This window comes from Brienomyrus brachyistius, unplaced genomic scaffold, assembly GCF_023856365.1.
Source record: "Brienomyrus brachyistius isolate T26 unplaced genomic scaffold, BBRACH_0.4 scaffold44, whole genome shotgun sequence".
Classification (NCBI taxonomy): Eukaryota; Metazoa; Chordata; class Actinopteri; order Osteoglossiformes; family Mormyridae; genus Brienomyrus; species Brienomyrus brachyistius.
The window spans coordinates 327,775-350,695 of NW_026042319.1; the positions used below are offsets into that span (position 1 = coordinate 327,775).

The 22,921-nt window shown below is 48.7% G+C and overlaps 1 protein-coding gene across 12 annotated transcripts in view; it reads left to right on the forward strand.

Annotated features, from left to right (window-relative positions):
- Positions 1-623: 623 nt before the first annotated feature.
- The window catches only part of mcf2la (mcf.2 cell line derived transforming sequence-like a), a 51,050-nt gene continuing 28,752 nt past the window's right edge, over positions 624-22,921 (forward strand). For 2 of the 12 annotated variants that reach the window (XM_048999220.1, XM_048999212.1), the window contains exons 1-2: positions 838-1,078; positions 1,188-1,357. In XM_048999220.1, coding sequence (XP_048855177.1) covers positions 924-1,078; positions 1,188-1,357 — 325 coding nt within the window. In that variant the 5' untranslated portion in view covers positions 838-923. Of the gene's footprint in view, positions 673-837; positions 1,079-1,187; positions 1,358-7,850; positions 8,065-8,910; positions 9,145-10,124; positions 10,372-18,399; positions 18,796-22,921 lie in introns of those variants that run through there. The other 10 variants (XM_048999214.1, XM_048999221.1, XM_048999219.1 and 7 more) reach the window with 9 other exon arrangements.

The following is a 22,921-nucleotide window of genomic DNA, read 5'->3' on the forward strand; positions in this document are numbered from 1 at the left end:
GCTTGCACTTTGCGTATTTTTGAAAAGTCCACCGATTAAACACTGTCAGCACATGCAACAATAACGCTCAGACCGGCGGCATAATCGACAATCAGTAAAGTACTAATCATTTTAAATGCACGCGAATGCAACCTTCCAGTGCGTTATGTGCCTGTTAGCATAAAAGGTTATGTGCTAGTTAAATATAATTGTCAGCTTCGCATATGCTATCATTTATGAAAAAGACGCGATTTAACTCACTATTGTGGTCCACATTATAAGGCTTGGGAATATTTAAGGTCACCTTGTCACTTAGCAGTGACTCCTGGGAATTAAACTCATGATTAATTATGAAATCAAGCTTATTTGGTACAGACTTTCAAAAATATTTGCACGAAAAGCAACCTTATTGTTCAGCCCATTGTTAAGCATTTCCAGGTATTACATAGTTTGATTTATTGACGTGCTGCGGAGATCGACCACGTGAGTCTCCCGCAGTTATGAGAGCTTCTCGGTCAGTCGTCAATAAAAGGATATTGTGCCAGCTGATTGGATGATGTTGTGGTGGGCGTGGTCAGCTGTGGAGAACGTAGCGGAGCTTATGAATTATGTAAGTGGCTGCATGTGACGAAATGCGAAAACGAAGCTCAGAACGTGTCTGTTATCCCGGGCTGGTGACCGGAGGATTTCGCTGTGAGCTAATTGTATTTTCAGGAGTTTTCAGCAGCTCGTCTTAAAATAACTTACCCGGGGTACTTGTAGGTTACATATATATTCTGTTGCCTGTTTTAAGTAAAAAAAAAATATATATTTTTTTGATTTTGGTACCGTCCTCGTTGATGTGAAAAGAGGATTAAAATGTCTCTCAGCTCTCAGGCTGAGGGGCTATTAGAATGATGTAGTGTCACCTGGGGTTGTGAGACCTCTGAGTCCGTCTCTGATTAATGAGTGTCCGAATCCCCGCCTGTTCATGCAGATCTGATGAGGTGACACTGCATAATCTCCACACCCGAATCACCTCCTCCTGCTCCTGCTGCTCCTCTCAGTCATCGCCGCGGATTTGCGTTCGCCGAAGCAGCGTTCCGGTGCCAGCGGGCCTGTGAGTGTGTGCGGGCGCGTGAGCGCGTGTGCGGGCGTGCGAGCGCGCGCGTGTGTCTCGCTGTCCCCTGCCTCTCCTCCGCGCGGCGGCTCAACCATCGCATCTGCAGCCTCACGGCGACCAGCAACAGCGGCAGCTCGGCTCCAGGCTCCAGCACCGACACACCAGGCCAGCCACCCCGCCCCCCGCCGCTGTGCAGAATGATCCCCTGGATGAGAACTGAGGAGATGGCACAGGAGCAGCTCGTGCATAGGCTCAGCACCGTCGTCTGCAACATAGGTAGGAGGAGCTGTCTCCATCTCTCCTGTCTGGATTGTGTGTTTTTCCTAGTAGCCTACAGATCACTACCTGGTGAGGATAGGGAGGGTTGGGGGGGGGGCGTGATCCAGACAGCCAGTGATGTAAGGTACAGTGAGCGGGGAGATGTTATCATTCCTTCTGTCCTGTAAAATTATAGGTGAGAAGACATATCATTGCAAGGTCAGAACACGGGGACAGTCCAGTACAGTCCTGTGAAAATGAGTCCCTCAACATTATCGGCAGCTCAGACAGGTACGAGCTGTGCTGAGGATTAACCCGACCGGGGAGAGCCAGCCAGCTGCTATGGCGATGTGCGGAACATCGGCACAGACTAATAGATGTGGCTTTGGGATCGTCTTTGTAAATCAGCACAAGTCGTGGTACGGAAATGATTGCAGGACACAGACCTGGAGGGTGGCTGTTGCATGTGCATAAATCCTAAGGGGGGAGCAAACTTTTTTGTTTTTAGCCTGTCTGAGAATGCCCCCCCCCCCCCCCCCCCCCAGACATGTTAATTCCCAGAGCCCTCGTGTGACAGCTTGGGCTGTGGTTTGCGGTGGAGAAATAGCAGGTTCTGCCTTGTCCATATCACAGGGGGGGTCTTGTGGTAAGATGTCGTGTTGTATAGTTTGTGATGAACAGACACAGACAGGCTGACTCGTACACGAAGGATCACAGTGATGATTACATACATTAACGCCCTGCCTCTTGTATACTCCTTTGGTGCACAAGTACAAGGAGTACAAACATACAAAATCGTGCAGTCAAGTGCTTAGACAGACATACATGCAGAGATACAGGTGTGTGTTTGTACACTTACATGTAGGAATTTCGTTTCTTATTTACTGTTTTTCAGTGTGCAGCACATCACACAGCCGCATGGCAGATGCATACCTCCATGTATCATGTGTGAGGCCCATCGCCATGCCGACAGCAGCTTCTGGGAGGATGATGTTGTGCCATTTCACACAGCCTGTAGCCTGCACCCCAGTCAGACTACCTCACACCCGCAGCCCACTGTGATGATTTAGGATTATGATATATAATGTCTCCTTGAGAGTGACAATGTGAAGCAATTTCTCTCTCTGTCTGCTCCGGGAAGGATCCTTATGTTGTATCTTTGAACCTGAATTTCTGCAGTGAAGTATCCAGTTGCAAAAATGGGTAAATTCTTATTCCGAGGAGCATTAACTAAATGTAAGTGTACTGAATGGACTAGTTTGAATGAATGAATAAATGAATGAATGTTGCATGTATATCTCGCTTTTCAAGACACCCAAAGTTCTTTACAGACGCAATGGGGAGCCCCTTCAACCCCCACCACTGTGCAGCCCCCACCTGGATGATATGACAGCAGCCTTTCTACACCAGTATGCTCACCACACAGTAGCTAAGGTGGTGAAGAGGCAGGAGAGAATTCAGAGTTTGAGGTTCACCAAGTCAACCACAGTTACCCTGCAGTTCTTTTTCGAATAACAAAAAGCATTTCCTCTGAAGGAGGATCAACTTCAGACCGGCTATTAGTGTTAGTTTAGGCAGCAGCACCGGTTTAGTGACAGCTGCCAGTGATCGAGTTGGCATATTTGAACAGAAGGTGGAGCTGGGCTGCGACTCCGGTTGGAGCAGTCCTATCTCCTTTGGGTGGAGACTCGGCGGTTTGTTAGCTTAGTGTCTACAGCTCATTTGTTTTGACACCAGAGTCTGGCAGATAGGAGGTAGATAGAAGTCCAGGAAGGTTGTGCGTGGGCTAGTAGCGTGTACCGCGCAGTGAACACATTAATAGCTCGGATGAGGTGTTGTCTCACGCGTGTGGGTGAGTGGGTGGCGTGCCCAGCGGGGCCGACGTCCAGAAGGAACTTCTGTATCCCGGCATGAGTGATGACCCCCGCCAGATATCCGGAAGCAAACTGCCCTCACTTTCCACCATCTCGCCAGCTGAGAGCCTCCTAAACATCTCAACTTGCCAGCGGTAAAGAACAGATGGACGGTGTGGAGATGCTCATGATTTTAGCTCTGCTGAAAGCGGTGACGTTCTGAGGGTAAGGTTAGCTGGTAAGGGTAGGGAGATGGGGGTGTCGGGGCATTTAAAGATAGACATTATCTGCGTCTACTGTGACCCCGCCCTAACTGAGAAGAATTGATGAAGTTTTGTCATGAGCGTTTTTGTGAATGTCGGTATTGTATTCTTACGTCTTGCCCTTTTCAATACAACCCTCCTGATTTAAATTTTAATTGAATAAGACCAGCATCATAGACTGTCATGGCAGTTAGTGTTGTGTAGCAGAGTAGGAAGGACTGGAAAGAGAAGCCAGAGAACAACAGGAAAGATGTGAAATGATGAAAATGTATCTTGTGCGCTGGCTTTGGCCGGAAGACCATCTGGCTTTCGGAGCCCCCAGGCATGAACGTCCATGGTAACAAAGCTGATCTTTCCTCATTCAGCAAACATCCCGCTTTTCAGGCAGTCGTGCTATCTTTAACCTCAGCGGTTGTGCAGTCGTTCATAGAGCCAGTTGCTCAGCTCCATAATTCAGCCAGAGGTAGGCCAGAACCCTCCTGGGATGTGAGCCAGCGGCTTGGAGGTCCGAGCCTGTGGGTTTAGCCGCTACGCTGCCCCCACTGGCCCTGCTTAGGGGGCATTTTGAGGACTCAGGTCTGGGAAGTGCTGATGCTTTTTTCCCCTGCATGACGCAGCACACAGCAGGACCTCAGCAGCCCAGGATTAAACCTTTCTGCAGTACCAGCACGTTATATACGTGCTGATGTATATATCTATATATATATATAACCTCTTCAGGCTTGCAGATGTTTATTTTTTTAATCTAGCCGGTTTCCAGGCCTGAGGGGATTCACACTGAAGCAGAAAGACATCGCTGGGGGCGGAACTGGGGCGGCAGACAGCCAAAGCCCGCTCCGTGTTGACCTGGGGGGGTGCATATCTGATCTGGAGACCTGCCTGTAAGTCAGATGTGACTGGAGAGACAGAGGCGGCGTGTGCAGTTGTAGAAATCTAAGAGTCGTGTATTAAAGTCACATTTTTAAACCCGGTTTTAAACCGTGTTTCTGCTGGATCTGTTCATATGAAGTCGCTCAACCAACAATCTTCTCATAAGTGCATCACAGCGTCATGCGTCCTTGACTAATACGCCCCCTGCTGCCTGGGGAAATCCAGATAAGTGCTCAGTTTGGTGTTCACTTTCTGATCACAACAAAGATCCTTAGCTGGAGAAATGCTAGGCTGAAAAGATTGAAAAATATTTCAAAGATGAATTATTTTGGGGGCTCATCCGTGCATGGTGCCACTTTGGGGGGGGGGGTCCAATCTCACCCCTGATTAATTTTTTTCTCTTACAAAGTAATTACCCAGTAAATATGTAGTAAATTATAATTTGTTATTAGTTAATTACCACAGGTAATAAGTAGGTATACACAAAGAAACTACAACTGAAATACTCAGACAAATCTCCAATATTACCCTTGTAGTTGTGACCAGTTTAGAGTGGTAATAATGTAATTGCATACTGCCGAGAGGAGTAGGCAACCAATTCTTAGAAATACTTCCTCTGTTACTAATCAACTACAAGTTACTATTAAATGTTGCTGTATACTTTCCTTGTAAGACCCCCCCCCCCCCCCCCCGGCAGGCGCTGTGTTCCTCTAGCATCATGCTACATCTTCTTAAACACTGGGTACGTTCTTGCAGGTGTTTGTACAGTTTACTCGGTGAGGATGCTGACACTGTACTGTAAAAGGAAGCCTTGTCTGCTTCCATGATATTGCCAGAGTTAAAGGGTAATAATGGAGATTTGTCTATGTTTTTCAGCTGGGGTTTCTCTGTATTTACCTGCATATTACCTGTCGCAATTATCCATCCATCCATCTTCTGTACCCAATTGTCCTTTTCAGGATCATGGGGGGCCGAAAGCTTATCCCAGAGGCTGTGTGCGCAAGGCAGGGAAAAGCCCAGGATGGGGCACCAACCTTTTGCATGGCACACTCACACACACCATTCTTGTGGTAATTAACCAATAATATACTATAATTATATAAGGGGCCTGTAAAAGGAAGGATACCGACTTCGGTGGATGCTGCATCTAAGCACTTTGGGTTCCTCCCACAGCCTAGAGACAGTTTGATGACCTGGTGCCTTCTGGTTGCTCGTGGTGTGTGAGCATCAGCATATGCGGCCCTGTCGCCCTGCCTGTCGCCCTGTTTGTCGCCCTGTTTGTCGCCCTGCCTGTCGCCCTGTTTGTCGCCCTGCCTGTCGCCCTGTTTGTCGCCCTGCCTGTCGCCCTGCCTGTCGCCCTGCTTGTCGCCCTGCCTATCGCCCTGCTTGTCGCCCTGTTTGTCGCCCTGCTTGTCGCCCTGCCTATCGCCCTGCCTGTCACCCTGTTTGTCGCCCTGCTTGTCGCCCTGCCTGTCGCCCTGCTTGTCGCCCTGCCTGTCATCCTGTTTGTCGCCCTGCTTGTCGCCCTGTTTGTCGCCCTGTTTGTCGCCCTGTTTGTCGCCCTGCTTGTCGCCCTGCTTGTCGCCCTGCTTGTGCCCCATGCTGCCTGGGGCAGCTGCCAGGCCTCTTTGAGTGCCTGTCCGGGGTTTGAAGATGGACGGTCTCATCCATTCCAATGACCAGCTCTGCGAGGTAATGAGGCGAGTGTGCCCCATTACCCAGGAAGCCAGGGCCTCGTCGTGATGATGTCATGACGGACCAGTGTGGCCTTAGCCTGGCATAATGACTTCTGGCTGTTGTGATGTTCCTGCTCTCAAGATGACCGATTTCCTTCTGCTTGTGGCCGAGTGCCGCCCTGTTAGCTGAGGGCACGGCTCTCGTCACGGACTTAGGGACATGAAAAAGAGGCGGAGCAGGTTACCGGCTCTCCAGCAAGTGCAAATAACAGCGATGGTAGTGACAGTGACAGAAGGCCGCTGAGCCGAAACAGACATTTTACAGGGCTAGGGTGTGTGTTAACATGTTGACATACGTCGGAAAGTTGCTGTAGCGTTAAACGTTGACATTTTTCTGGTGTGTCACTGGGATTAAAAACCTTATCGACGTGGACGATCATGTGATGTGACTGCTGAATTGTGATTGGTCAGTGGGTGGGACAGCATATGTCTAGCTTGGTATGTGGATTCTCCTATGGTAGCGTGAATCATTTTTGTCATCCATCATTTGTTTCCAGTAGGTTCCACTGCGTTAGGGGCAGAAAAGAGATGCAGTTATTGTGTGTGCAGCTTTGTGTGAAAAATGTGCGCAAGACAGTGCTGCCACCGATGTTTTTGAAGCGATGGAGTCCTTTCTGTCATCCACCGCCTTTTGGCTCATGTCCACTCTTGTTGGCGAAGTGTTCAGTAGAGTATCCATGGAAACACATTTCTGTCACGCGTGTTTTTTAATGCAGTTCATCTTGACGTGCTCTTTTTGTTTCTGACTTCCTTCACGTGGCCTTCAGATCTTCTCTGGGAGACACTTCATCTTACCTCCATCCAAACCCATGTCTGTGCCCATGATATCCTTGCACCACACGAGGAGCCTCGCCCACTCTACATAGTTCCACCTGATTGGATGCCTCATTCCGCAGACCTCCCGACCCTGGCCTTCTGATAAAATGAAAAGCTTCTACAGAGAATGCCAGGTCTTTACACGCCTCCTGGGGTTTCTGCAACTTGGATTTTTCGAGGCAAGACCCAAGACTCTAGATTCATAGGTCCAGCAATTCTTGGCTTTCTGTGCTGAGCTTCTGACTCTCTCTTGTTTAATAATTCTTCGGCATTTTAGGTGTTTCAGGTTTTCATCGCACAATGAAAATCATTTACGGATGTGTATATAACTACTGGATAGTGTCTTTAACTCTTCCATATGTGTCCTTGTTCAAATAGCCACCCCTCTCTGGATTGTATGCATTATTCTGTGATGCTGCTGCGACGTCTACAAGCACAAAACAGTGTAGGCGAGCAAAAGCAGGAAGGGCTTTCAGAAACTAGGCAAAGGTGTGCCTATTTTCAGAGTCCCCCCTCTCTGTTCCGCTTTCTGTCCTCTGTCCCGTCCCAGGGAAGATGGCGTCCAGGGACCAACTCTAAAATTGCTTTGCGCACCAAAACAGGAGCTGTGTAATACCAGGAGATGTTTCTCCAGGAAGATGTTTTGAGGGAGGAAGAGAGCAGAGTCGGTCCACGAGGTCAAGAGCTTGCAGCCGTGGTTTTGAATCTGAACCAGCCCTGGTGTGGAGGGAATCTGACATTTCAAAATGCCGTTTTTAATCCTAATGCTGCTCATATCTAAATAGACACTCCTGTGGAGATTAGTGTCGCATGGCTGGAAAACATGGAGAGATGGAGGACGAGTGGGCTTTGGCACATTTCCCCCCCCAACAGGATATGTGCGCATATGCCTCTGCGTCTGCGTGTGACTGCGCGCCCGTCTGCGTGTGACTTGGTCAGCTTATTTATTTATTTTTTTTGACTAACAGTCAGTATTATGGTCATAAGTTGTTAGTCCCATGACTTCCTGTGTGGCCTGGACACCAACGGCATTTTTCACTTGCTCCTCTTCCTCCTTCCTTTCTATAAATTGCTCGTCTCGCTGGGCCACCCGGCTCGCTTCTCCTTCTCCTCTGACGGGAGGTAAGGGCGCCTTGGGTCCATCTAGTCCCTTCGGCTGTATCTGGGTTTCATCCATCCATCATAAGGTGAGTTGGGGGCCACGGGCAAAGGGCCGGTATCACCAGTACTGTTAATGTCACATCCTTACTGTGTGATGAGCATTAGTGGAATTTGTCGGAATCTTAATGGGGGGGGGTTCTCTTTTTCTGCCTCTTTTTTTATTTCTTTTTGGAGTGGCAGAAAGCCCCTCAGCAGTCCAAGGAGCTGTTGTCTGGGACCCTTTTTCCGCTGTTTTTCCGGAGCTTGTCCATGTGCCAGCACTGCCGCTCTGTACCACCGCTTTTCAGAGCCAGTTGTGTGAGAACCGTTCCCAACAGCCCCCGTCACCATGGCGAGACACCGCGTGAGCTGATTGGCCAGAGGGGCCAAAAGGGGGAGGACACATTCAGCCTAGGGCCAATCATGCTGTGTGTCTGTGTGTGTGTCTGTGTCTGTGTGTGTGTGTGTGTCTGTGCGTGTGTGTGCGAGCGCGCGTGTGTCTGTTTGTGTGTCTGTGCATATGCGCGTGTGTGTGTCTGTGCGTGTGTGTCCGAGTGCGTGCATGTGTGTGTGTGTGTGTGTAGGTGAAGGATATGGGCAGCCCTGTTAGGGAGAAAGCTTCAAACTAAATCAGAAGGACAGATGAAAACTTTTTGCTTTGTTTGGCCTCTGTGAAGATTTAGGGGTGGGGTTAGTGAGTTACAGCAGCGCTGTGTGGGAATACCTAATAAATATAATGGTATTAAAGCGTATCTGTGTGTGTCTGTACGCGTGCATGTCCCTCTGACCGCTATCTATTAAGTTTGCGGGGCCATTTCCTCAGGCAGGGGGGTGGCTGGTGAACTGGTGCCTCTTCCTCCAGGCTCTCCCCCTGCTGGGGGTGTGGCCATGGCGTGGTGGGGGGGGGGCGCGCACAGACAGGCTCCTCGGAGCTGCACACACACTGGCCGGCTCCGCAGTCGCTGTCGGCTCCCGCTCCTGTCTGCACTCGACAGGAGCCCCAATGCTCAGGAGGACGAGGAGGCGGTCCGACAGGAGGTCCAGCGGCACGGTTCTGCTGCCCCTGCTGACGCTGAGGCGCCGTGAGTCTAACCCTGGCCTTCGCACCAGGGCCCCTGCTTCAAAGAGTGTGTGGCTGTTTGTTACTCTGAGCCTGTGTGCCTGTGTGTGTGTGTGTGTGTGTGTGTCCTGTCCTTTTGTACAGCCTTTAGAAAGATTCAGGAATGTAGCCACTGTAAAACATTTAAATCCAATGCAGCTATTTGTTTTTTTATTTTTTTTTAAAGTTCTGTGATCTTGGCAAATCGAGGGGATGTTTCCAGCGGTTTTGCACGTCTGCATGGAGACATTTCTGAGTTTTTTTCGCCGGTCGGCTCATCATCTCTGCCTGTTATTGCGTCTGGGATCCAGAGTAGACACCCCCCCGCACCCCCGTCCCACTGTTTTCCTCTCCGAATGCTGGGAGACTCATTAGTTCAGAATAAGAAATCAAGGGCTGAGATGTTCCCCTTCTGCGTAACGCCTGCCCTTAAGAATTCCTACTCTGCCGTGTAACATTGCGATGCTTTATTTACCCGAAACCCCAGGACGTGTCCTTAACTGACGACACGAGAGCTTCAGAGTGGCTGTTTTGTGCTCTTCGGAGAGCTTCTCGACACGCTGACGGGATGCTGGTTCAAAATACCGGATGCCTCTCACCCTGCTTTTTTTTACATATACAGAGTCAGCATGCAGTGTCTGTGCAGCTTGCACTGTTGAGTCTTAATGCATTCAGGTGACGATGTACTGGTGGCACCCTAGTCTCCAAGCATGATTTTTTTGGAGTGTGTCCATGAGGTTGGCTTGTTGAGAGCCGTTTCAAATAGCTTTGGATGGTCCCACCTCTATGAAATCTATTGCACTGCATCACGATGTGAGTGAACGCAGAGAGCGGCTTTATCACCTGAGCGAGTGACGCAGGTAAATGAGTCGGGGAGGGTAGCCGAGGGTAGCAGGGGAGTGGTCAGGTTGGGAGGGCGGGGGGGGGGGGCTGCACTGGCTCCACCTTTCATCACCTTTTGTTTGGGAGAGAGCCACCTGGAAAAGGAGTAGGAAGTGCGGAAAGTCACAGTGTGGAGAGGCTGCGGCGGCTCGAGCTGTAATCTCTGCCTACCGCTCAGCTCTGAATGAGAGCCAGAGGGTAGAGGACGGGCGTCCTCTGTGCCGAGATCCTGGGGAGATGGCTGCGGAGGCTGGGCTCCAGGTGCTAGATGTGTACCTGCGGCCTATGGAGGATGGAGGAGGCTTCGTCCGCATCTGTCTGGAAGAAGTGAGGAGTTACCACAGGTTCTCCCAGTCCTGCCACTGGCTGCAGAGTGAGTGAGGGTCGACCCCATCTCTGCTAGGGGTGGGCAGGGACCCTGATTTGTTTATAAATACCATGTCCAGTCAGTAGAGACGTGAGGTCCGAGGCTCACCGACCATGGATGCTATAATTCGATGTTTCTTTGAGTATTTTTTTTTTTATTATTATTCCCACGCATGAAATTTTTATCACGGCAAGAATGCTTGAGTCATGGTGTTATTGTGCTACGTGAAGGTTTGATTCTGTGCAAAAGTAGTTCGGTTGAGTGTTTGCCCCAGATCAGTAGGTGACTGAGATGATGAAAGCAATTTGTGTCACTAAACTTATACAGTGGAGCATTGTTTGCTGGTTTTGTGTGGATATGTTTAACAAAAAAAACACTGTGCATGGAGGTCTAACGAGGAGAATGATCCTATTTGGAACTTTTGCTGAAGTGAAACAGACGCCGGTGATTTGAGCGGATGCAGCGTTTGCATTGGGTGAAGGCTTCAGCCTGTTGCTGTTTAGCTTACGTTGAGAGCATCTTGCCAGTGTCAGATTCAAAGTCAATAACACCTGCCTGCCGCTGTGTCATTCCATTCCACAGCGGAATCGACATGGTAAAATTACTGGCTCATCTTCTCCTGCTTTCTGTGCTATTTTGACCATACAATTCTCCCAGAAAGACACTGAAATACTCAGGGTTGCACAGCTCTAGTATCTAGCAAAGCTCTATGATTTAATCGACTGTAGTTTTTTTTTTCAAGGTATTTTAATGGTGCCTGTCTGACCGATATTTTTACGACTTCGCATGTTGTACAGAACTGCGCAAAAAGTATTTTAGTCCTCCTGCCTTCCGAACGGCAAAATCCCCTTGGCTGTTCGTCCTTCCCCTCAGGCTGAAGAAGGCTCCTTTGTTGGTGAGCTGTGCTCTCTAGCTCCTTCCTCTCCTCTGGGGTCTGGTCGCCATCTCCCAACCTGCTGCCCCCTTCCTGAACTTCCCCAGTTGTCAGTGGTGATCCATCGACGCTTCCTGTCCAGCCACTGTGCTGAGCGGTTTGTGGCCGTGGTTAATATTGCCGGGATCATCCCCATTTGACGATTGCCATGGGAATGCCAAGCCCGCGAAATGTGCTCCTGCTCAGGAAGGAAAGCAGCCACATGGATATCACGGCAGAAGGCTGGGCTACTGAGACGGGAAAACAGCGCTGTAATTGGTCTCGATGGATTTCTGTTCTAATCAAGAGGTGTTGTGCTGTCTGCAACAAAGCTGGAAACCTATCAGAATATCTTGTCCAATATACTTTCACTGCTTATTATTGAACAAACTACAGATAATCAATCCCTGTCCATCTCACGCACGGGACGGTTTAGGGAACACTTGACTTCTTTGCTATTTTTAAATGCCAATTTTATTGAGTGTTTCTGCAGGTCACTTCCAGCTATTTGGGCTGGGTTTCTGTGGTTAAGTCTTATCTGATGTGGAGAGTTTTGTGTCTGTCCATTTTTGCAGATTTCAGTTCGCTGTGGCTTCGTAACTGAGGTCTGGCAGCAATTCTAACATAAACACATTTGTAATTCGATGATTAAAAACACAACCAGGCTAATTGCAGATATTAGGGGAAACGACAAACGAATGTTTCATTTTCTAAAAAACAAAAGGGACCTTGGTTAGTCATCAGATCCCTCCAAACGGTTCCTCTTTCAGTTTGATCATTAAACTGACAGTTATTGCCTGTAATTTCACTCGTGCTGCTGTGGGGAAATCCGAAAATGTTGGATTCTTTTAAAATGTTTATTTGAGATCCCTGTTCATATGATGAGCCGCATCTAATTATCAACCTGCTTCTCTGTTCGTGCACAGTTCAGGGGAGTGATTGGTTACAGGGCAGAAGTTCATAAATGGGGTTTTCAAAGCTGCTGAAGTACAGTTACACTCTGCGGCAGCAAACATGAAGACCGTCCCAAACTGACCCTGGTGTCTAGATTTTTAAAAATTCTCAACATAAAAAAATGGTGGGCAATATGTAGCACGTGGTGGATGCGATAAACTGCCACTGTCGACTGACTGTGTGTTTATCTGAATCAGGAAGATAAGCAAAGAGTTTTCATCCTCAGTGTCGCTCCCTCCTCATTCCCATCTGTGTCACCCTAGAAACCGATGTGACTGAGCCTGAAAAATACTTGGAAAATTATGATGCCGTCTGAGAGGGAGGACAAGACACTCCTTTGGGGTAAACAAAAACTTTGGGAGTTTCCTTTTGTTTTTGTTTTGGGGGGAAGGTATTATTTATTTTGGATAATAACAAAATATTTAAAAGTTTCTTGTACTGCACACAAGGTAATATTTTGTCTTCTGGAAATGTCTGGTTCACTTCCTGGTGTAATGAGCTTTCAGTTCCTGTCTAGTCAGCAGTTGAAGCTACAGTTTTGACATCGAAACTGTCTCAGAGGGGAGAAAAAAAAAAACGAATCTCCATCTGGATGGCTATTTTTAATTTGTATAGGTGGAGGGATATTGTTGTAGATTTTGTAGTGTTGCACACTGTGAAGCTGCTGTATTTCCTCTTCCTGTATCATGTCAGGGGAAAGAAGCTAAATACAGAACTGCTTAAAGCAGTGTTTCCCTTCCGGTCCTCGGGGACCCACAGATAATCCCAGGAGGGAGCAAAAATGTGGACTGTCTGGCAGGGAGCAAAAACATACACTGGTTGTGGGTCCCCCCTGACCAGATTGGGAAACGGTGGCTTAAAGAAATAACAGCCAGCTGGTATGTCCAGCTCCTGGGGTCCTGTCCCGCCAGCCTGAGAGGTGTCACACGCTTAGTAACACCTGGGACTGAGGTGCCCACTAGCTTTTGTCCTCAGAGCAGCAGATAAGGATGGAGTCCCGCTGCAGTGAGTCCGCAATACCGCCGGGATCGGAGGTGGTCCGTTAAATGATTTGTCAAATGTGTCATGTCCTGGCAGGATGGACAAGTTCTGATTTCCGCCCAGTGTATCTACAAAAGACAGGCCGTGGATGGTTTCCTGAATTTAATCCTTCAAAAAAAATCAAATAAACATCATCTTTAGGAAGGTTGCCAGGTGTTTTGAGAAGTACTCAGGTGATTTGACTTCATGTGCTTGGCTGGCAAAAAACAAAAGAGGATTTGGATATTTACATCTGAACCCTTTTTAGAAAAGATAAGTCTTTATTTGCCAGTGCTCCGTCGCGAAGGTATGATAGATGATCGTGTCCTACTCTAATAAACTGGACAGATTTAAAAAGAAAAAAAGCTGTTACTCATTGGACACATTATCATCGGATGACACCATTATGCCGAAACTGATATGCGACACCAGCATCGCCGAAAGGAAAGCATGAACGAGAGAGTGGGAAACCTCTTTGTCGTTTTTTATGGGAAGACGAGAGTCCCGTTGATTTTCCCACCAATTGTTAAAGTGGCTGCGGGTCTGTGTTAGAAGCACAATGGTGGTCCTGTTCATTGTGACTGGGGGGGGGGGTCTCAGGTGATGGGGGTTTCGTTCGTGGCTGTGCGAACACTGGTTGTCAGTTTCTGCTCGGTGTTTTAGAACGTGGCTCATTATCTCTAAGGCGTATAGATGAGGACCCGCCTTCTTCCTCCCCATGGAGCCAAATTCATGCAAATGCTAGAGCTGGTCCATGGTCAGATGATCCTGGTTTCCCAAGGAACCTATTAATGGAAGTATTGACTAGCTATCAGTGGCATCAGGCTGGCCGTTCTGTAATCTCCTCAGTATGTTGACCGTGAGACCGTCCCTGGCCAGTCTGAAACCCAAGAGTGGAGCGGTTCTGAATGCTCAATGGCCCATTCAGGGTGTAATCCACACCAGACCATAGCCACCTGAACTGCGGAAGGAAAGCTGTGGTGGTTTTGGTGGCCTGGTGGGCGAGATGGTTGCCTCTGTGAACGTCCTTGAGGTCTTTGAATGGGAAGAAACCCTGAACATAATCACTTAGCGTCATTCATCAGTCTCAGATTCCAGGAGCTGGATCTTCAAAGGGGTTTCGCTTCTCAGACATTTTGAAGTTTCTGTCCCAGACCGATTCCCCCGGGGAAGACGAAAGTGCCTACCGAGCAATCTGACAGTGTCAGGAAGCTGACTATTACAGACCTCACCCATTTCCTGTTTGGGGGCCGCGTGGCCGGTGTCACGGAGAACATGTGCAGCACTGACTCTTACCATGCCAGAGTCCAAAGTTCCTTACAGACCGCACTTATGGGGAGGTCTGGGTATTAAGAATTGTGGCACAAGAGGGTTTTTTGGATGGTGGTAATTGCATGACAGGGGAGGGTTCTGTCTGATGCGTATTGTAGCAGAATATTGTCAGCCTGTAGTGGAGGGAGAGACGTTAGAGAAGGACGTAAGTGTCAGGCAGAAATGAAGGATTGAGAAGGGTTAGTTTTTGGCCGTCCACATGCTCTGCCAGCTACAATGCTAAAGAAGGCGATTTTGAGATATTTCAAAGGAGCAACATGGGTGCAATGCGCAATTTGGTGACCAGTGTCAGATATCAGTTTCGGCGTAATTGTGTCATCCGATGATAATGTGTCTAATGAGTAAATTTCATGCTTTCTTACAAGGGCCTGAGTCACCTGACCTCGTAATTCCCCCGGTTCACAGCGCAGACCAAACCTTCAGTCAGTCTCAATTATCACGAGATGCCTTGTACGCTCATTTCCAGTGGATCTGACATCGTTGTTAATTAAGCTTGATTGAGCTGTTGGTTTATACCCTGTCGGGTGAAATATTTTCCCAACCGTATCAAGAGAGTAAGTAGAACCAAACCTTGGATATCCCGCCACTGTCTCCGCATGATCTGTCCAGACAATTCCATGGAGAATCCAGGGGTGCGTCATACGTGACCGAGGAACGGTCCAGTTCTCTTTCATAAACACACACTGGGGGGAGTTTCCCCCTCCCTGACTCTGTCTAGTTCACAGCGATAAAGACCCACTTGGGTAGTTCAGGGTGCCTGTCAGCCTCTATTCTTGGCCATGCATGGATGATGTCATCCCCCATGGATGATGTCATCCTCCATGGATGATGAGCCACTTAGCCCCGCTGAGCATGCGAAAGGGACACACTGCCTTCTGAGGCATTAAAGCAGCCAATACCAGGGCTTTTTTGAAGTATGATTCAGCAGAATCACCAGGAGAGCGTGTGCAGCTGCGTCGCTTTCCTAATGCTATTAGGTCATCTTCCCCAGTGAGGCTCCCCTTGGCAGGCTGAGCGCCTTTCTGTGGCGTGCGTCTACCCAGGAGCCGTGTTGACAGTCTTAAATCACATGTGTTTGATGGTGACGCGCCATTTGGCTGTAACTGAAGCGATGCTTCACCAGTGCTTCAGGTTATGCAGCTTAAAAATTGCCGTCATGCAGTTACATGTGTATAGCATTGCACAGTAGCCCAACTGCTGCTTGTTATGCATGTATATACGGGAGACTACTTTTCATAAAGCTGTTTATGTACCAGGGAGGTGACATAAGAAAAGTGGCGTCACGTCCAACCAGGAGAGGCCAGCAAGTTCATGGTTCTTGCATGCATCTTTTCTCTTTTCTTTTTCAAGGGGTAATGTCCTGAGGCACTGTCCGGATGTCCCCCAAGTTACTTAACGTCAGCGACATGTAGTAAGAGGCTCTGAAGACACGGTGTATCTGCTTAGAACACCTGCCGTGACACCCTGAGAAGGTCATTGGTCAGAGCTAATCCCAGCTAAGCACCTTTAGCGTCTCCTGGTCCATCTCCTGTTGTAAACTGGAGTGGAATCCACTCTCACACAGTGCCCAAGCGACATTTGTCCCTTGGATCTTTGTTTCCACAGCAGTTGAAGCATGAGAGCGGGATCCAGTTTCCATGCAAATTCCATCTTCATAGGCATATTTTAAATGCCAACTGTCGCGCCGTTGAAGGAACATCTGGACTGGAGTCGGTTTTGTCACAGTAGACAGTAGAGAATTCTGTTTTTTCTCGCAGGCACCTGCCAAGATACCTAAAATGTTTAAAGGAAAAAATGCAAATACGAAGTGGTTCGACAGCTTTTACTGATTAGCATAAGGTTTGCATGCCTTGGCACCTTGGCGGCCATTCAGCCTTTGCCCCCCCCCCCCCCCCCCCCGTAGTTTTGATATATTCCTCGCCTGGATTTTTTTATGGCAGTTTTTTGTGACGCTTAAATGTGTGTAATGTGCTGATGCAAGTGCCGGTGCGTTTAATTAGTCAGCTTGGGGTCTGCTTCTCTGCAATGCTGTTGCTAAATTTTCAGTGCTGGACATGATATAAAAATGAGCGGAACTGAACTGAAAATGTGAGAAAATGTGTAAACAAATCAACAAAAAACACTCATTTGCCTCATTATTATTCTTAGGGTATTTATAATAGTGTTTCGCAACCCAGTCCTCGGGGGACCCCATATAATACATATTTTTGCTCCTTCCCAAGTGGGTAGGGAGCAAAAACATAGACCGTCCGGGGGTCCCAGAAGACTGGATTGGGAAAAATTAAATAAGATATTATACCAACTGCCTTGTGCCCATTGCTTCTGGGATAGGCTCCGGATCCCCCGTGACCCAGTAGGATAAGCGGTTTGGAAAATGGATGGATGGATGGATGAATGGATGGATGGATGGATATTATACCAAACGAGTTCCGTAAGAGTGTTGTTACTACAGTGTATTATTGGGGAGAAATTTGCATATTTGTCTGTGTTTTTCACTTAGGACAACTTAGCTGAACTGGGATCTGCCCTGGGGCTCACGAGCACTTGGGGATCATGAGACGTTATCATGTGTGAGCTCATGCTCTCGTCTTAATCTCGCTCAGCTGACTTATCTGAGTATTGATCGCCGTTGTTTTACTCCCTGGCTGCCCACTTTATCTCTATGGCAACCTTTGTCAGCCCACCCGAAAGACCACACTCGGGTACTGCCAGATGGTGTGGCTGTGTTGGCAAATTTTTGTGGATGTGTGACTGTGGTGTTTTTCTGCCTACCCTCCCAAATAATCCCAGAACGCCCTTCTATATGAAGCAGTATCCTAGGAATATGTGGGATCTGTCAGCTCCCTTTGCGAGAATTGCAACTTCCAGAAAGTCCACAAAGCAGTTTAAGCCACGCCTCATGCTCATGCTCACTGCTCATTGGCTGCTTTTCATTCTATTGAAGTGCTGGATCTTTTTAATCCCTTGTTCCCACTGGTCTGCAGCAATAGAGAGTGTGTGTGTGTGTGTGTGTGTGTGTGTGTGTGTGTGTGTGTGTGTGGATTATATTTATATTGCATTGTGAGGGCCAAATGTTCGCCACAATGTAATAAAGCCTGTTATTTTGACTTTGTGGGGACCATTTTTCAGGTCCCTACAAAGATCAGTGACTGCAATCAAAAAACTATAAATGCCAAAAGCCTTTTTTTTTTGTTTGGTTACTTATGGTTAAGGTTAGGGCTGGGTGGGGGTTAGGGTCGTCATGTTGGGATTAGAGTTTTCCCCATAGAAATGAATGGAGAGTCCCCACAAAGATATAGTTACAAACCTGAGTGAGTGTGTGTGTGTCTGTGTGTGTGTGTGTGTGTGTGTGACAGAGAGAGAGAGAGCATTTATGAATACAGAAAAGAGGGGTCTCCACAGTAGTGAAGTGGAATTCCTCCACAGTTCTCTGGGAAACACAAAGTTGCTCCCCCCCTCCCCAGCCCAGAAAAGAGGCTGTTTCTTTGTAGAGAAGAATGTACCCCTCCCCAAAACACTGCCCCTCCCCACACAGCCACCTGTGTGAGCGGCTGATTCAGACACAGGACCGGAAGCTATTGGTTGTAGGTGCTGTGGCCCCCGCTGCTGGGGGCTGCCCTCTGCAGCTGTATTCCCCAGGGCCGGGCCTGTCACCCGATCAGCCGCCTATTATTAAACAGGGGGCCTCCAGCGGGGAGGTGCCTGACGGACGGCGGCGTTGGCACTCGCATAGCCAGTCCTCCCTTTATCACAACTTGATCCTCTCAGGCTGCTCCTCAGTGTGAGCGATTAGCACCAAGAACCTCTCTCATCGAGCTCAGAGTCTGGCATGGCTTCATTGCTCCCCGGTACACTGCTTGAACTGGGGTTCCTTCCTCTACCTGAACGGGTGGTCCCTGTGTGACTGTGTGTGGGGGCAGACAGGACTCAAAAGAGGGAGGGGGATTGGGAGATGGTGTCGGATTTCCCCTATGCGCTTGTGAATTCGAACTTGAACGGCAAAGGAAGATGGATCTCCGGGACTTCTCGTGCCCCGTCGGAGCTGAGTGGGCTGAACTAAGCGGACTCTGCCTGACTGTGTGGGGCTCTGTATGAGGTCATGTGTACCAGGCTGTAGGTGAACCTGAGGGAGACCAACATGGCCCTGAACCGTGTCTCCCAGTTGTGCCAGGACATCACTAGGCTGTGGCTCCAGCTTAGTCGCGTTAAAGGTATGCACGCCCTATTGGTCTCTCCGCCTCTCTGCTCTGTGCCTCACTGGGCCCTGCGATGGCCAAAAACCCGTATAAAGGCAGGTGCCACCTGCATATCAGACTATCATAGCTAGATAATATTACCAAAGCTTGTGTTACTGGTTCTCAGGGTACGGGGTACTACTTTCTTTGGCATTCATCAGTAGTGCGTCTTTTCCACCAGCGTTGTTGTCTTGGTTGTAGGACAGCCTGTTGTTTTTATGTTCTTGATGTAACCACAGTCATGTTCAAACACATATCATTCAAGCTTTAATTGGTACTTGTTTGTTGGAAACTCAATCCCACGGGTCAAAGCTTACCTGCACTTGTTCTTCGGTCGGTCTCACGCAAGACTTTCCTGGTAGTTATCAGAGGTGCTTGTTGTCTCTGCAACAGCGCAACACCAATTTGCCGATAACCGTTGGCTTGTCAAACAGTCCCTCTGTTCGGTGTTTGCCGAGCAAACCTTGTCATTGAAATGGCGACAGGACGTATCTGACTGTCTTTAAAAAGTAAACTTTATTTTCTCCGTCTCTGTATGTGGGCTTCATGGGAATTTTCTTCTTCTGTAGCTGGCAAGGACCTGCCCCCCCCCCCCCCCACACCATCTCCAATGTGATACTGGCACAAAGACAAGTTCAGTGTATCACGTGTGCCACTATTGTACACATTAGTGTGTGTTTCTTTTGGGCTTGTTTTTTCTGGGAGGGTGGAGTCGTTGAGGTCTGAGTATCTCTGAGACTCGGGTATGGAACGTACAATAGAGCAAGTCAGAGTATCCATACCGTTTGACCGTCATCATGCAGGAAAGGGCAGCGTGAGCTGGCTGGGGATGTCTGAAGGTAGACGACACCCATGCGGCAAACCACCAAGGGGTCAGGCTAGAGGATCTCAGCGAGGCTGGTCCCTCGGGCTCCGTAGTCGTTTCCCATTCCAAGCTGGGAGACAGCTTTCCGGAGACACGTCCCATCCCGCCTGGCTGAAGTGCCGGGCCGTGATGAAGGGCGCTGTTGTCTGCCTCTGCTGGGGACAGTGCCTTCATTCAGCCTGCAGGGTCACTCGCCAGCAGAGCCGCGACCACTCGGCTGTGAAATGACACGGGAACTGGACAGACGCTGATGGCTCCCGCTGTGGACCGCCCTGACTCCCTGTAGGACTGGCCCACTTCACATCCTTTCCTCTGATGTCATTTCCTCTGCCCCCCCATGCCATTTTTGAACATGGGTGCCCCACCGCTCCTCCCAGTCTCCATAATCCACTCCACGGTTCTCCAAAATCTGACCACCGGGTGACTGGCACGGAGCACTGCTGTGAGCTGGCGTGCCCAGCAGCATGTTTGGAGAGGGCTGCATCTTTGTAGCCCGGCGAGTCCCAGAAGGTCAGTACTCTTGAGGAAGCTACATGACGCCAGAGGCTCTAGTGAAGCATCTAGCCGACACGCTAGAGGAAAGTGACACCTCCATTACAAATTCTAAGAAAGGTGCCATGAACTGGGATGGCAAGGTGGTGCAGTAGTTAGCACTGTTACCGCCCACCTGTGGGGCCGGGGTTCAAGTCTCTGCAACGGCTCCATGTGTGTAGCGTTTGCATGCTTTCCCTGTGCCACTCTGGGGTTTCCTGTGCATTTTCCAGCTCCCCCCCCCCCCCACAGTCCAAAAACATGCTGAGGGCAATTGGAGTTGCCTGTAGGGGTATCAAGGATCACCAGCTTTCTTCACGGTTCACAGCAGAATCAACCTACTTTGTTCATTCTGTGTTCATGTCACACATGGTATTGAAACATGAGTAAAATGGATAGGTCTGCATCTCTGTCTGCAGAGATGTGGTTAGGAATGTGGAAATATATGCTGAGCTGTTGGACTGTGCCAACATAATAATTTCTTAGTCGGTGCTTCGCCAGGAGGAATAGATGCTTGTTTGCCACTCACTGCTATGCAGAGTATGCAGATAACGTACGATTGCCTTGGGTTGGAGATACCAGCTTTGTCTGTGCTACCAAATGCTTCTCTGGAAGTTGGACCGGCCGCTCAGAATCTGCTTTGGCTGCCAGCTGTCATTCAAGTGCTTCTCCAGTTTTTTGGGGGGTGTTAGGAGGCTGTTTTAGCTGTTAAAATTCGTTCCGCCTCTAAATCATGAAATCCCGCCGACTTGCCAATTGCTGATGGTTTGCTTTGTGAAGCCTTTGTAGTTAGAGTTTGGTTTTGCATTAAAGTCTCATTCATCTTGCTGAAATCAGTGAAGTAAAACCTGTCTAATGCTGGACTGTTACCTGTTCCCTGAGGGCGTGTTCTTCTGTGACCAAAAAAAAAAAAAACATGCTAGTGATCTTGCTCAGACACGTTTTTAATGGTCGTTCCCCGCATGTATGGGAATGTAAGAAGTGGTAGCGTTGTGCACAAGGTTCCTGTATCCAGCCAGGGGATCCAAACGCAGACGCCATGGCTGTCATGACCTGCATCCCTCTGTTTTCTTCCTTCCTCAAGGACTCAAAGACCTTGACGTAGCTTTATGTCTCAGGACGCGACAGACCCTTCAGTCTACTTTCTCTTTCCTCGGCCATTGTTAGTCTGCGTTCTTCACAATACAGGGGTGCAGAACAGTCAGAGGACAGTGACGCAGTGATGGATGGTGGCCCTGGGGACCCAGGAGCACATTAGTGCATGGGTTTACCCTCCAAAAATGGTCCTGATTAATACAATTTTAAACTTGGAGTTGAAACCTGGCACTCATTCTGTATTTTATGGGATTGTTCCGTACCGAAAAATAAAATGCAATTTATTTATTTTTTTTAATCATCATCTGGGGAGCCTACTCCCCCTCGTTCCAGTTGACAGCCACACCATCGCAGAAACAAGTCAGAGGCCATCTGGCCATGTTAGTGTGCTTCTGTTGGGACAGTGCCCCCCCCCCCTCCCCCCATACCTCATGGCCCCAGTCCCTGCTCTCTCTTTCTCCTTCGCTCCCCTACTGAGTGCTGGTGAGATTCTGCTAGACGCTGTTAGCCCGTACCCTTTGCCGTACTTCAACACTGTGTCCCCCCCGTGAAAAGCAGCCTGTGTTTAGAGGAGCCCGGCCTCCTGGTCGGGGTATTATCTGCCCCCCTTGTGGACTCAGACTTGGAGAGCTGTCGTCAGTGCTTCCCTCAGCTGTAAAATTTTCCTTACACCATTGCCAGGGGCCTGCAGGTCAAGCGTTTACACCTCCCTGTCATGGCATAGAGCTATGGAAAGCTTTTCATAAAGGACATAAATATTGATTATTCTCGGTATAAGACTTCAGTATAGGAATGGTTTGTGGGTTAGGTCTTTAATCTTTAAAGAGAAACGCGTCAGTAGAAGACCTCTTAATCCTGAGGGTGCTGTAATTTCGTGGAGCCCTTTCTCTAGAGGTCCTAAAAAAGTGATTTGTTGACTGATTGCTGATTACATTGCCTCTGGAAGACTATTTCATATATTTAGATGACAGGAAACAGCTAACTGTGTTGTGGTCTATCCTCTGGTGTTTTGGGCTTTCCCAGCACTGTTGTACAAAATGACACCACATGGCCCATTTGCTGTATTTTCTGACCTAACTAGATGGTGCTCTTGGTTTGCTTTGGGACGTGCTTTGTGTCCTTTTTTTTGAGCAGAGAGCGCCATCTAGTGGGGTTAAAAAATACAGCAGATGGTTCATGAAGCGTCATTTTTGCCAATAAATTGTTTATAGATTTTGTGTTTTGCTGCATGGGGTGCAACTCAAGTCTCTCTCAGCTCTCTATGAATGTGCATATTTGTATATGTATGCATCTTTAATTGTACATATCAGTGCGTGCGAACTTATGGGCCATCTGCTGCTGTTAGACGCTCTGGCAGCTGCTTCCCTGGGGTGGGCCTTTTTCTGCAGGTTGGGACTCTTTCCCCAGGGCTGCCACTGTCCAACTCACAGCTGCTCGCCTTGACTTTTGTTAGAGGATTTGTCATTTTTGTGAAAGCCCAAGCTTGTGGTTGCTGGAGTCCCCTTCCCAGCCCTGCCATCACTGTGTGTGTGTGTGTGTGTGTGTGTATGATGTATATCTTACATGATGTGGACCAGTTGTCCCCAGAATGTGGTAAATTTTGATGTTGTG